General features: G+C 26.8%; 1 protein-coding gene across 1 annotated transcript in view; it reads right to left on the bottom strand.

Moving 5' to 3' along the window:
• The window catches only part of LOC100212522 (endonuclease 8-like 1), a 52,082-nt gene extending 44,538 nt beyond the window's left edge, over window positions 1-7,544 (bottom strand). The window contains exon 1 of the mRNA XM_065788685.1: window positions 7,068-7,544. Coding sequence (XP_065644757.1) covers window positions 7,068-7,495 — 428 coding nt within the window. The 5' untranslated portion in view covers window positions 7,496-7,544. The remainder of the gene's footprint in view (window positions 1-7,067) is intronic.
• Window positions 7,545-14,921: the final 7,377 nt, after the last annotated feature.

Below are 14,921 nucleotides of genomic sequence, written 5' to 3'. Positions count from 1 at the left end.
TAATGGATACTAAGCTAAAAATAACATAAATTTACTATAAATTAATAGAAATATATAACAGATATATGGCCCAAAAAAATATTATATTAATGTTATATATATTATATATATATATATATATATATATATATATATATATATATATATATATATATATATATATATATATATATATATATATATATATATATATATATATATATAGTCATGCAAGTTAGTAGAAAAGTTTCTTCCATAACCTCTAATTTTAAATTGAATGGTAATAAACCAGACCAAAAAAATTTAAAACTTGAATAAATTTTTATAGTCGATATAGCAGCATTCTCTTATAGCAGCTATAAAATATTTTATGTAGCAGTACTCCCTTGTAGCAGCAGGCTATAAGATAGTCAATGCAGCAACTCTCTGTGTATGTTTTATAGTAAAAAAGCAACATGTTTTTTTTAGTTTTTTTTCTTATTTGTCAGTGATTTTTTACTTATTTATTATTGATTTATTCTTTTAAGAACATTCTATATTGAGCACTCTATATTTTGTAGAATACATTTAAAATTATTTGTGTATATATATATATATATATATATATATATATATATATATATTTATATATTTATATAATACAAATTAAAAAGTACAAATGTACAATAAAAACTAATTATTTGTAGTTTTTATTAATTTATTGATTTAATAAGAACTAAAAATTTCAGTACAGACTAATTAAGTAAAATTCTGCTTTTCTTACTTCCTTTAACACATTAAAATTTTCGCCTTGATTTTTTGTCAGCAAAATCATCAATTATATCAGAATAATCTATATTTAATATAAAATCTGTTTCTATTGATAATATAGGTAATGCGTTTAAGCGTTGTTCCTTTATCATAGATCTTAAATAGGTTTTCAATCTTTTCAATAACAAAAAAGTGCGTTCCGTAGAGTAGTTACTTAAATGTGTGCACAAAAATATTCTTAAGATTATATTTATATTTGGAAAAACAGTTTCTAATTTTTTCTATATATTAATCAACTGAGCTCTAATATCAAATTTTTAGAAATTTCATTAGATTTCAAATATTGTCCCAAGTGCACACATTCTTACATAAAACATTCATCTAAATCGTTCTTGTATATCTGATATAAATTTTCAGCTTTTTCTAATATCAATTTTGGTTGTTAGTTTGTTAAATTGTTTGAAAATTCAAAATTTTTGTAAATTAATTCATATGCCTCAAGTCTCTTTTTCAGTTCTTCACTAAGACATGAAATTATAACATTAAATGTTTTGGTTTTAAAATTCTGATTGGTATGTAATTCTGATTCTTTAATTGTTTCATCATGAAACACTTTCCATTTTCTCCCTTGTTTTCATTCAAATTCTTTAACAAAAGATACTTATTTGGCTTTAGATTCATAGTTTTCATATAAATTTGACATTGAATTTACGAATTCAATCAATGATTTGTATTGCTCAACAACAATCGATAAATCATTTTCATTGGATTGTAGCTTTAAACTAGTAGTATTAAAACGTTCTAAAATAGATTTCCAAAATGTTATCATAAAAGCAAATTCAAGACAATTCATTTGATTGCTAATATTTTGAGCTTGGCTTCTAACTTAAGAAGATACTGTTCCATCTTCTGACATTTTTTTTAAAGCTTTCCACATTCCCACCCAGTTTTTATGCAGAGCTTTGCATGTATCATACCGACAAGACAATCTTGTTTCGGAAAATTTTTTTATGTTGGTTGGTGTTAACTACTATTTTATTTAAAATAGTAGTTAACACCAACCAACAACTTGTTGAAGAAGAAAAGAAATTAAATAACTCTTGTAAAAAATAGAAAAAGGATACTTCATCTTGGCAACAATCTGCCGCAAATTTTCCAATCAAGTTCATTGAGTGTGCTGCGCAAGATATAAAATGCGCTAGTTCATTAATTTTCTTTATTCGTGCTTGAAGTCCTGAATAAATTCCAGACATGTTTCTAGCATGATCATATGATTGTCCTCTCAAACTTTTTATTTCAATTTTATTTTCATTTAAAAATTGTATAATATCTTTTTCCATATCTTCAGCTTTATGCCCTACATTTTCTAAAAATTTCAAAAAATGTTCCTCGGGGACTCCACTTTTTACATATCAAATAATAAAAGCAAGTTGATCAGTATGTGATATTTCAGGAGTGGAGTCAACACTAATTAAATAATATTTTGCTTTTCTTAATTCCTTTAATATTTGTTGTTTTACTTTTTTGGCCATCGGTATTACAATTTCTTCATAAATTATTGACAATATATATGATATACCTCCTTTTCCTGGATTTCGATATTTTTCAATATACGCAACTAAAAACGGATCAAATTCAGCAACTAACTCAAGGCCATTAAAAAATTGCCATTATTGATGTTTTTTACATGTATATATATATATACATATATACATATATATATATATATATATATATATACATACATATTTTTTTCTTTTAGAGTTTCTGAACTTAATAGTTCATTCACATTTGATGCAGAGTCTCCAAATAATCGCTGCTTTAGAACTGTTTCTAACTGTCTGTTTAGAGATGTATTTTCATGCTAAAATAAACATTTTGCTAAATTTTTCCAATCAGAATAACCTGTTGTTGTCAGTGCTGATGCACCACCTCCTAACAACCAATAAGGAGCACAATAAATTGATTTGTTACTTTCCAAATATACTAGATAATTTTGACGTATAAATTCACCATTTTGCAATTTTCTTCTAAAAAAAACTTTTGTTTAAATATCTTGCTACTTTGTCAGTATAAACCTTCTTTGTTGATGAGAAATCTGCAGGGATGATTTGACAAATGGCATTATCTTTATTACATAAATATGTAATAGTAAAGTCATTATACTGTTTCCATGTACCAGGATCAAGGTATATTTAAATGTTTGAATGATTTTTGGACAGATTTACTGTTCTTGAACAACCAGCAGATTTGTCAGTGTTTTGTTCTAAATCATTTGTGTCAGAATGTTTATTTTGTTCTAATTCATTAAATGTTTGAATACCAAGTGATAAGACATCTGTGGTAGTTTCATTATGTATTTCCACAATCGAAACACAATTGCTTATCTGTTCTTGAACTACGGTTTTGGTTTTTTTAATTAAAAATCCATCTTGTTTAGTTGTTTTTTCAATGATTTTATCGAACTTTCTTTGATTTTCTTTTGTTAATTTTCTATTTTGGTAACCCCTATTTTTTGAGGCCTGCCCATTTTATTTACTTTACCTAAATTTTAAAACAATACTATTAGTAAAAGCACTTATGTATATATATCTATATATATATATATATATATATATATATATATATATATATATATATATATATATATATATATATATATATATATATATATATTTATATATATATGTATACATGTATATATATATATACATATATACATATATATATATACATATATATATATACATACATATTTACATATATACATATATATATATATATATATATATATATATATATATATATATATATATACATATATATATATATATATATATATATATATATATATATATATATATATACATATATATATATATATATATATATATATATATATATATATAATATATATATATATATATATATATATATATATATATATATATATATATATATATATATATATATATATATATATATATATATATATATATATATATACAACCCGTAGATGTTGTCCCAAAGTTTTTTTCATATTTTGTTGACAAAAAGTAAAAATTAAAATGCAAGGCCGGAATTTTTTTTTCTTATTAATTGATAGACTGCCTGCCCCAACCAAACCCTCAGTCGATGTAGCAACACTCCCTTGCGGGTCAGGCTATTTGTCAGTCGATGTAGCAGCACTCCCTTGCGAGTCAGGCTATTTGTCAGTCGATGTAGCAGCACTCCCTTGCGAGTCAGGCTATAAGATAGTCGATGTAGCAACACTCCGCGCATGATTTACAGTTTAAAAAAAATAAAATTAAAAACATTTTATTAAAAAAATTTAAAATAAAACATTTTATTAAAAAAAATAAAAAAAAAATCATTGTTTATATTGTTAAAAACATTCAGAATGTTTTTAAAACATTCTGGTCAATTAAATTTGCGTTTTTGTGTTTTTTTTTAAAAACGATTTATTTGTAATTAAATCAATGGTTTTTACTTTTGTCCAACACGCAAATGTTGGACGAAAGTCAAAAGTAATTAAAAGTGACGTATGTGTTGGCGTAAGAATCACTTTTTTCCTTCCGCTCTTCCCAAAGATAACAAACTATATATATATATATATATATATATATATATATATATATATATATATATATATATATATATATATATATATATATATATATATATATGTATATATATATATAAATATAAACAGTGGTGGCCAAAAGTATGGAAACTTTTTTTAAATTACATTTTTTTTTATTTGTATTAAATAAAACTAAAATTATTTAACCCGAGTGTACTTGCAATAGTCTACTTTATATATACTACAAGTTTGAACTTGTCTTTTCTAAGACATTTTATTACATACTAATATTTCTTAATTTCAATTGGACAAAAGTATGGAAACTTGTTCAAACTTGTCACTAAACATAAACAAATCTTATCATTTAGAATTAAAACGTGTTAGAATTGACATCTTTGTTAGTTCATCATAATTTACTTTTATATTAATCAGTATGGCACCGCGAAAATATTATTCTAGTGATATTAAAAATAAAATAGTTGAGTGTTTTAAAAACGGTAATAAACCAATTGATATTTCTCGAAATTTTCAAATTCCAAAAGGTACAGTTTCGAAAATTGTTAAAAAATTCAAAGAAAGGGGAACTGTGGAAGTGAAAATGAAACCTGGAAGACCAAGAAAAACAACAAAAAGATTAGATAAAGTTATAGAAAATACTTCTACAAAAGATCCTAGAAAGTCATCAAAAGATATAAAAGAAGAAATCTTGGAACAGCATGGGGTTTTATTATCTGACAGGACAGTTCGTAGAAGGTTAAATGATGCGGGCTTATTTGGAAGAGTGGCTGTCAAAAAACAGTTAATTTCTAAGAAAAATAAGATGGGTAGATTATTGTTTGCAAGGGAACATTTAAAATGGTCATAAGTTTCCATACTTATGACCAGGCCTAATTTAAAAATTTAATTTTTTTTTGTATATGTTAATAAAAAAAAAAATGTTTTATATTATTAAAAAGTTGTATTACGACTTCAATAAACATATGCATAATATGTAGTAAGTGTTGCATTTTTTATAAATAAAAAGCATTTTTGAAAAGTTTCCATACTTTTGGCGCCACCACTGTATATATATATATATATATATATATATATATATATATATATATATATATATATATTATATATATATAAATATATATATATATATATATATATATATATATATATATATATAAATATATATATATATATATATAAATGTATATCTATATATATATATATATATATATATATATATATATATATATATATATATATATATATTTACATATATATATAAATGTATATATATATATATATATATATATATATATATATATATATATATATATATATTTACATATATATATAAATGTATATATATATATATATATATATATATATATATATATATTTATATATATATATATTTATATATATATATATATATATATATATATATATATATATATATATATATATATATATATATATATATATATATATATATATATATATATATATATATATAAATGTTTATCCAAAAAATGTTTTAACAAATATGAGTAAAAGTTCCAGGTAACACAAGAAAAACTACTCAAACTAAGATGAGTAAAATATATTTATTAGTTAAATTTTGACAAATATTTTAAAATTTTTCTCTAACACAGAAGATCTTTCATATAAAATCTTCAGCTGTGTATGAGATTTACAAAACTATAAAAAAACTTTTTATATTAAACTTCCTAAAAAAAGTTAATAAAGGAAGTAATTAAGGTTTATATAAAAAACTATAAATAACAAAAATATAGCATAACTTAATTTTTGTTGGCAAGGAAATTTTAAAAGTAATGTAAAAGTAATTACTTTCTGTTTAAATGTACATTGTGTCATGTCATGTTTGTTCTTTTCTCTTTTTTGAGGTGCTGGTCCCTGCAGTCGAGCTTTAAAAATTCCATTAATAATGATTTTTACTGGGTAATTCCATCAAACTAAAAATTGTTTTAGTTGTTGAAGTCTGATTTGTATTTTTGTTGGATTAGATACAAAACAAATTATTTTTTAGCTAATGTAAAAATTATATATTTTACTTTGTGTGTTTAGGGTGATGGCTATTGTAATTAGATAGTCATGGGAATTTGTAGGTTTATAAAAAGTATCTGTTTCAATAATGTTGCTATCATGTAGAATAACTATTATGTCTAAAAAGTTTAAAAATTGGTACTGTGTGTGGTTTTCGTATATGAAATTTTAGATTGTTCTCTGTATTTGATATCAGGGTGTAAAGAATTGAGACACTTTAACAGCAAATTAATATTAACTGATTTTAATAAAGCGACAAAACCATCATCCATGTATCTTTTGAAATTGTATGTTTTGATATTGCATCTTTAAGACTTTGGGTTGCAAAGTCTTAAAGATGCAATACAAATGATAAACTAGAATTTACTTTCATTTTAAAATATTTAATAAAATTAACATGATTAAGTTTCTGCTTGATCCAAAATTAGCTGTTTATAGATTTTTGTTTGAACAGTTTTAGATATAACAATATCTGTTTTTAAAAGTTAGGAAATAGCTTATTGAAGTTTTTTTTTGCTGTTTTCATACTTTTACTATAAGTATGAATTCTTCAATAATTCTTTTTAAAAGGCACTGTTAAAGCAGCTAAAAGTTTTAGCTGCTTTAGCAGTGCCTTTTAAAAATAATTATTCGTCACAATGTATATATAATTTATAAAAAAATAAAGTTTAATGTTATTTAACTATTGATTTACCTTCTAATATCAACAAAACTTAAAACCATTTTTGGTTCTTCAAATGTATAAAATTTTAGATGCGAATGTTTTGGTATTTCTGCTTCAGAAGTAAAAGTAAACGTTCCAGACATTCCAAACTGAAATAAAATCTTCACTTCAGACAATACCTTACTTTGGTCCTGTTTTTCGACGTTTGTCTCCTCTAACTTGATAAATTGATCATGTAATTCAAGATCCATTTTTATATCTTTTTCATAAAATTCAGATAGTTTTAACATTAATTCTTTTCCCCTCGATTCAGCACTAATTAGAAAATGTTTAAATGGCAATTCAATGCATGGATTTTTTGTAACAGATGACTTTAAAACGTTTCCCGAAAATACTTTGCCATTGCAGCTCTGGTTAATAAAGTCACTTGCTAAGTAATGTTCAGGGCCTTCAGGCATGCTTTCCCAATAGATAAATCTATAATAAAATATTTAAAGTATTAGTAAATATATAACTAAAAATAACCAAATATAAAACTAAAGTAACATAAAATATTATTTTTAAAAAATAAGGTTAAATAACGCAAAATAAGGCTAAATAACGCAAAAAAAAACACACGTGGCTTTGTTGTTTTATTAAAGTTGCTTTCGCGTTAACCTTTATCGCGTTATCCTTATTCTTTATCGCGTTATCCTTATCCTTTATCGCGTTAACCTTAATCGCGTTAACCTTTATCGAGAATAACGACTTGCGAAATCCCAACTACGACGGGAACATTAAAAGTAATAATTTTTTAAGCCGTCGTTATCGTTGCCGTTTCAAGTAAAATATCGTTGTCGAAAATAACTATGAAAAAGTCACTAAATAAAAAGTTTTTGTATAGTTCTGTATGACTTTTTTTGAATATGAATGCTTATAATTTTGAACTAAAAATTTTATTCGGTGCGACATCACAACAAAAAAGCAAAGTTTAAAGTAATTTTTAAATAAATAGTTATCCGAGGTTCGTAATGGGTTACTTATTTTTCAATCTGATAAGATAATAAACAATGAAGAGCTGTTATTACTTTACGATGTTAATAAATCTAATAACTTAACTTTGCCTCATCACAGTTATCTAAGATGGACGACATATCAGCGGATGAAGCCAAAAGCGAAATTCGTTTTTTATCAAAAGATATTTTCGAACTGATCGGTATTTTTAATACTGCCGTGAAAATAACATGTTACAATGCTATCAATATTTCAATTCTTTTGTAGTTTTTCAAAACATTTTGCTTACTATGCTTTTTCAAAACATTTTACTTACCCTGCAGGTATCAAGATATGATAGCGCAATTTTCAAGACCAATACGGCAAGTGTGTATGATTTTCAAATTATATCATGAATTTATTGCTTAGACAATGAGCCCATATATATATATATATATATATATATATATATATATATATAATATATATATATATATATATATATATATATATATATATATATATATATATATATATATATATATGTATATATATATATATATATATATATATATATATATATATATATATATATACATATATATATATACATATATATATATACATACATATATATATATATATATATATATATATAAATATATATATATATATATATATATATATATATATATATATATATTATATATATATATATATATATATATATATATATATATATATATATATATATATATATATATATATATATATATATATATATATATATATATATATATAGAGAGAGAGAGAGAGAGAGAGAGAGAGAGAGAATGGCCTTGTCTGTATATATTGTTTAAAATAGTGTTCCACTTTGAACCTTGACATTTAAATTTTTTTCAAACTTTTGATCCGTCACCGAGAAATTCACGCATCTTTACCGATGACGCGAAATATGCAATTTTTACTGGATCTATTACTTCTAAAGCAAGCAATCAATTTGTAATTTTTAATCTAGTTCTATTATTTTTTAAGGCTTTTTTAGTTCATACCATTTTCTAAAATAACGCAGAGAAGAACAAAAAGCTTTTAAGTGCTTGAACTAAAGCATATCTGCTTAGCTAGCCAAAATCGTAATTGTAAAACGATGCAACATTTTTGTTGCATCATTTTACAATTTACAAATCGATCTAAATTTTCAAAATAAACAACAAGCTAAGATTCTGGAGCTTTAAGAAACAAAGAGGAATCCCAAAGGAACTACATGGGAGCTACATAAAGCATTTTTAAACCCATCGATAGTTCAAGAGGTCTACATTTTAAGCTCCATTGTTTATGCATATGGAATATACATAATTAATTGAGGACTAGATGAAAATCTCAGAAATTAAAAAAGGAGTAAAATAGAATTTCTTCTAAAACCCAGGCTTGAACTTGCATATAAGTATTATATACAAGTATATATGATATTTATCAATATTATAATTTTTTCATTGATATGAAAAAGTATGAAATATTGACACAGAGGTACTGTCTCGAGACAACATGAAACTTAGAATTGAAAAAGAAAAACTAGTTGATAGACTAGACAAGTTTGAAACCAACCTTGTTCAACATCTCTAACAAGTAAAAGGTTACTCTTAGTGGTTGCGTCAGATGCAGCTCGATCCATCAATGTAGATGAACCCAACATTTAAATGAAATTAGTGAAGAGACGCAAAACAAAACAAAGAATAAAAATGTAATCATATTTGGGATTCCGGAATCAACTAAAGCAATGAAATTAGACCAAATAAATGTGGACAAGAAAAAAATAAAAAGTGCGTTTGACTGTTTAAATTTCACAAAGATTCACAGGTTAAAATTAGAGAATAAACCAACCCCAATGATTATTGAATTAGAGAGCCCAGAATACCAAGCAGCGGTGTTGAAAAAAAAAACAGAAATACAGCGCTTGTTAACAACGCACAGTATACATTAATCCTAATTTGACAGACGCTAAACGGGTCGTACGAAAGCAAGTTGTGGATGAGCGAAACCGCTTAAATGTTGTACGAACCAACATGACAACTTTTTCCATCATCCAAAATGGACCAGTAGCTATAACTAAAGTATCAGCTGTAGATACGGCAGTGACAACTGCTTTTACAAACGGCCAATCGACATTAGCAATTCTAATAAATGCAAACACTTCATTTGCAATAGCTGGAGCAAGTCAAGTAATCACAAATGCATAATAACTACAGCACGAGCCATTCTATTTACCAACATCATGTTTAAAACTCTGGTATACCAACGCCACTTCCCTAAACAACACAAGGCACCAATTTAAAGCTCGAATACAGGTGGATAATTGGGACATAATTATAATACCCAAGACACGGTTTAACGAGTCATCAATAATAGGTTTAGACGTTTATATATGCTACAAAAAATAGATCAATAGGTATTGATGGAGGGGCTGTAATCTATGTAAAAGAATCTATTATAACCATAGGTGACTGTTACATCAATGCATTCAAAAAAACTGTTGAACAAGTGTGGTGTAATTCCAAGCTATCAACTGAGGACCACATACTGCTGGGGTGTTTTTACAGGCCACCAAACAGCACACCTTAATTAAACGCAGAATTCAACCAAATCATAGAAGCCAAAAATGTAGAGGACAACAAAGAGTTCACTGTTATGTTTATAGCTGGAGATTTCAACTACCCCAAGATTGTGCATTAGTGGGAAAAGTAACTGTCAACAGAGGTTAAACTTTGTAAAAGAATTTTTTTATAAACTTTGACAGTTTAAAAAAAAATTTTACACCAGTGCGTGTTCGAACCAACGTTTCAGATTGAGGATGGTAAACAAACAAATATAATAAATTTTGTAATAACGGAGGACAGTGAACAAGTGATAAACATGGAAATAGAACCACCACTAGGATCAAGCAATAACACATACAATGTTATTCAATGGAGTGTCATCAAAAACAGCACCATTATAAGAGAAATCTATCACAACAAATCATCCGCCAACAAGAAAGGTGATTACATAAGAATTAATGCAGCACTAGAGCGTATAAACTTGGTTAAATAGTTTGCAGGAAAATCAGCAAACGAGTGTGATGAAATCTTTTTAAAAAAATTTAAAAGCATGTGTTAGCAATTTATTTTGGCCAAACAAAATAAAGTAAAAATCATGAAGGATCCGCGTATGTCGGCTAAAGTTGGACGACTAATACGTCTTAAAGAGACACATTATTCGTCCAACAGTGGAGTCATCTAAGAGCATAAAAATATGGAATTGTTAAATAAATACCAAGTAACAAAAAAGAATATGAAAAAACCCGTGAAGAAATCAGTGAGCGAATACAAAAAAATAGTTGTTGACAAGATAAAGACAGATCCTTGGATATTCTATTTGTATGCAAAAACACTCACAAAATTGAAACACAAATTGCAAATGTTAAGAGACAGTACAGGTTCAATAATCTTCAACAAATCGTCAATTACCTAAATCAAAAGTGTTCAAACTGTATACCTCTATCTAAGGAAGATAGAGGCCATCCGAAATTTAATAAAGTAATAAATGAAAACATTGACTGGGACTGGAGGAGTGCATTAAATTTGGAGAGCGTAAAAAATAAACTAGAGCAATTGGACAAAAATAAATTGAGTCCATATGTACTTAAGCAATGAACATTAACAATTTCAAAATCTCCAGCAATCATATTCAGCCTTACTATTGAATCGAGCACAATACCAAATAGTTGGAGTAAAGCAAAATAACCTCTTTGTTCAAGAAGGGCAACCCATAGCGTTAAGCAACAGGCCAGTGTCTTTAATGTCAATTTCATGCAAAATTTTGGAAGGATTTATTCGTGTAGCAATCACTGACCATTTGCAACAACATGATGCCCTATCGCAACACCAGCACAGTTTTGTTAAGAAAAAGGCTTGCGTAACCAATTTACTGGAAGCAATGGATTTTTTTACCTCGTAAATGGAGTGCGAGTGTCCAATTGACATGATATATCTCGATTTCAGCAAGACCTTTGACAAGATACCTCACAAAAAGCTATTACTCAAGTGTGAGGCATGTGGGATATGCGGTATTTTGTTGAGATGTTTTTTTAATTAATCATAGTTTTTTTAATTAATCATAGGCAACGCTAAGAACCCTAACACCATCTATACGATGACAGAAAACTGTGTTAAATACAAACTAGCCAAAACAACAGTAAAACATGACCTCGGCGTTTCGATCTCATCATACATCAAATGGCATTGCACAGTGGGCCAGAATGCACTTTTACTGGACAAAATTCATAACTAATTTAATATTAGAGCTATATTCACTAAAATTAGTATGAGTGCTAATATGATGTCTGCGCTTTTTATGAAGGTAATATTTTTTTACTTCGTTGCTATGGATACCTTTATTTTGCTTAGCAACAACCTTCTTTTGTTATCTGCAGATATTTTATAAGTGCTATATTCACTAAATTTGGCATGAGTACCAATATGAGATCACACTTCTTACAAAAGTGATAATTTTTTAAATTTAGTTGTTATGGATACTTATATTGCTTAGTTACCGGATACTTTCCTTAGTTACAAAGTGGTAAATTGATATTTGAATATCTTATCGGATTTTTGACCCACCTATATTGAATAAAAATTGAGTATTTAGGTAAATAATGTTTTAGGAATAATAAAAGCAAAAAATAGTGCAAGAAAACGTTATCAATTTTAAATTACATCAAAAAATTATAAAACAATAATATCGTTTGAAGATTGTTTAAGTAATTGTAAAACATCTGAAGGAAATGCTTTATGATTTGTTTGGTGTGATGTTGATTTACGCAATGATGAAATAACAGGATCACTGGAAACTAGGAGTCTATTGATAAGATCAGTATTTGTTGCTTTTCTGGATGTTTTTCGGCTGAAATTTTCGCGATAAGATTTAAAGTCTTTATTTCTAGCCTCTTGAGCTTCCTCTGACATAAGTCCGATGGGTAATGTAAGGCTTTTAATTATGTCATGTCCATGTATCAATACTTTGTGAACTGATTGAGCCATGTAATACCATGGATAAAGGGACACATATAGTCTAAAAGTGTCAAAACAATAATCCTTGAACTTTAAGCAGTCTATTTCATATCCTGAAGAGAGCGTTACCAAGATAATGTAAAATCTGAATATAAGGTTTTGGTCAATACCCAGAATTTCAGCTGTTTGTTCATATGCTGCAAAAGCACGCCTTGAGGTATTGCCATCATTACTTGTTCCAGAACCACCACTTTTAGGGAAATCAACAACAAGTCCCATTTTGTTCATAAAATCAGTCTGAATCTTTTGTTTAGCTACAGATGCCTTTTCTTTGTGTTCTTTAGATCTTGCTTGCCACTTTCTTGTTTCTTTTTTATACGCAATGTGCAATAACATCTCAAAAAATCGAATCCATGCATGAAGACTGGAAAGACCATATTTGAACTCTCTGTTAGTATAATCTATATTAAGGATATCAAGACTATTCATATTTTTTGGAGAGACACCACACACTGAACAGCATTGGTATGAGTTATTTTTTTCAGATAATATTGATTGAACCTTCCCATCAATCATTGTAAGTTCAATAAAACAATTCACTTCAATAGAAGATCCGCAAACCTCTAATAAAATCATACCCAAGCTTTCTATCTCACTTTTAATGTACTGATCTTCTTCAATCACAGATTCCTTGGATTCCATTTTGTATGCAAATCTTATGGGTCTACAATAGGCTGTGGAGGACGACTTTTGATTTCTCCAAATAGGCACCTTTTCGTTGCTGTTGTTAAATCCAGTCAAATCCAATGGGACAAGACAAGTAATAAATAATGATTCTTCACGCCTTAAATCTCTGTTAATGTCGGGTTCTGATAAAACTTGTTTATAAATGCTTTGGCCAGTAGCACCATCAAAACCAGCCTTACACGTTAGTGTCATTGTTTTTATTGCTTTGTCGTTCAATATCAAGTGCCTTAGCACAGGTTCCTGAACTGCACAGATTCTTTGCAAAGTATGAGTCATTAAATCTTTTAAAGGAACTGAAGCTGAATAGTCCTCCACTGTTATGTTTGCAGGATAACATTTCAATTTTGCATCTCTGACATCATTGTAAGCGGGGTAGATGTTATATTCTTTCTCCAAGGCTCCGCTTCTAATCAATTGATAGGAAGCTTTTGTCAGACTTGCATCAATTATTAAAGCCAGTGCTTCGTCTGCTGAATATTTAGTTGCTTTATCTGTATTTGATATATTTAAAACATTCTTGACAGTATAGTTCGCAGATTTCCACTTTTTTTTATACAAGTAAACAAATCGTTGAAAAGCATGTCTAAAATCAACGTCTTTAAAATCAGCAAATTTTGGCTGAATAAATTTTAATATATCTTCAGTAATATTTTGTTTTGAAATACTAAGATTGCTTTTTTGGAGAAAATTATGAATGTCTAAGTTTAACAAAACCATATCTAAATAATTATTGTAACAAGTATTTTGTATTTAAAAGTAAAATGTTATAATATATATGCCGCCTGGACTACTAATACTTGTTAGTAATTAAGTTACTACAAGTGTTAGTAATTAAAATTAAAAGTAATTAAATTACTGTCAGTGTTAGTAATTAAATTACTAACAACTACCGAAAATATGTTGTTGCTATGTTATGCAAAGTAAGGTATCCATAGTAACCAAAAAAAGTTAACCTCATAAGAATTCTGAATCTCATTTTAATACATACCCCCAATATTGTGTATTTAGCGCAAGTAAAATACTGTTAAAACAACGTTAATGTAAAAATGAGTTGTTGCTATGCAAAAATTAGTACCATAGCAACCAAGTTAAAACATACATAAAATCTGAACGGGGATTT

Source organism: Hydra vulgaris, chromosome 01 (assembly GCF_038396675.1).
Source record: "Hydra vulgaris chromosome 01, alternate assembly HydraT2T_AEP".
In the NCBI taxonomy this organism is placed as follows: Eukaryota; Metazoa; Cnidaria; class Hydrozoa; order Anthoathecata; family Hydridae; genus Hydra; species Hydra vulgaris.
This window is presented reverse-complemented; position numbering and strand designations above follow the sequence as displayed.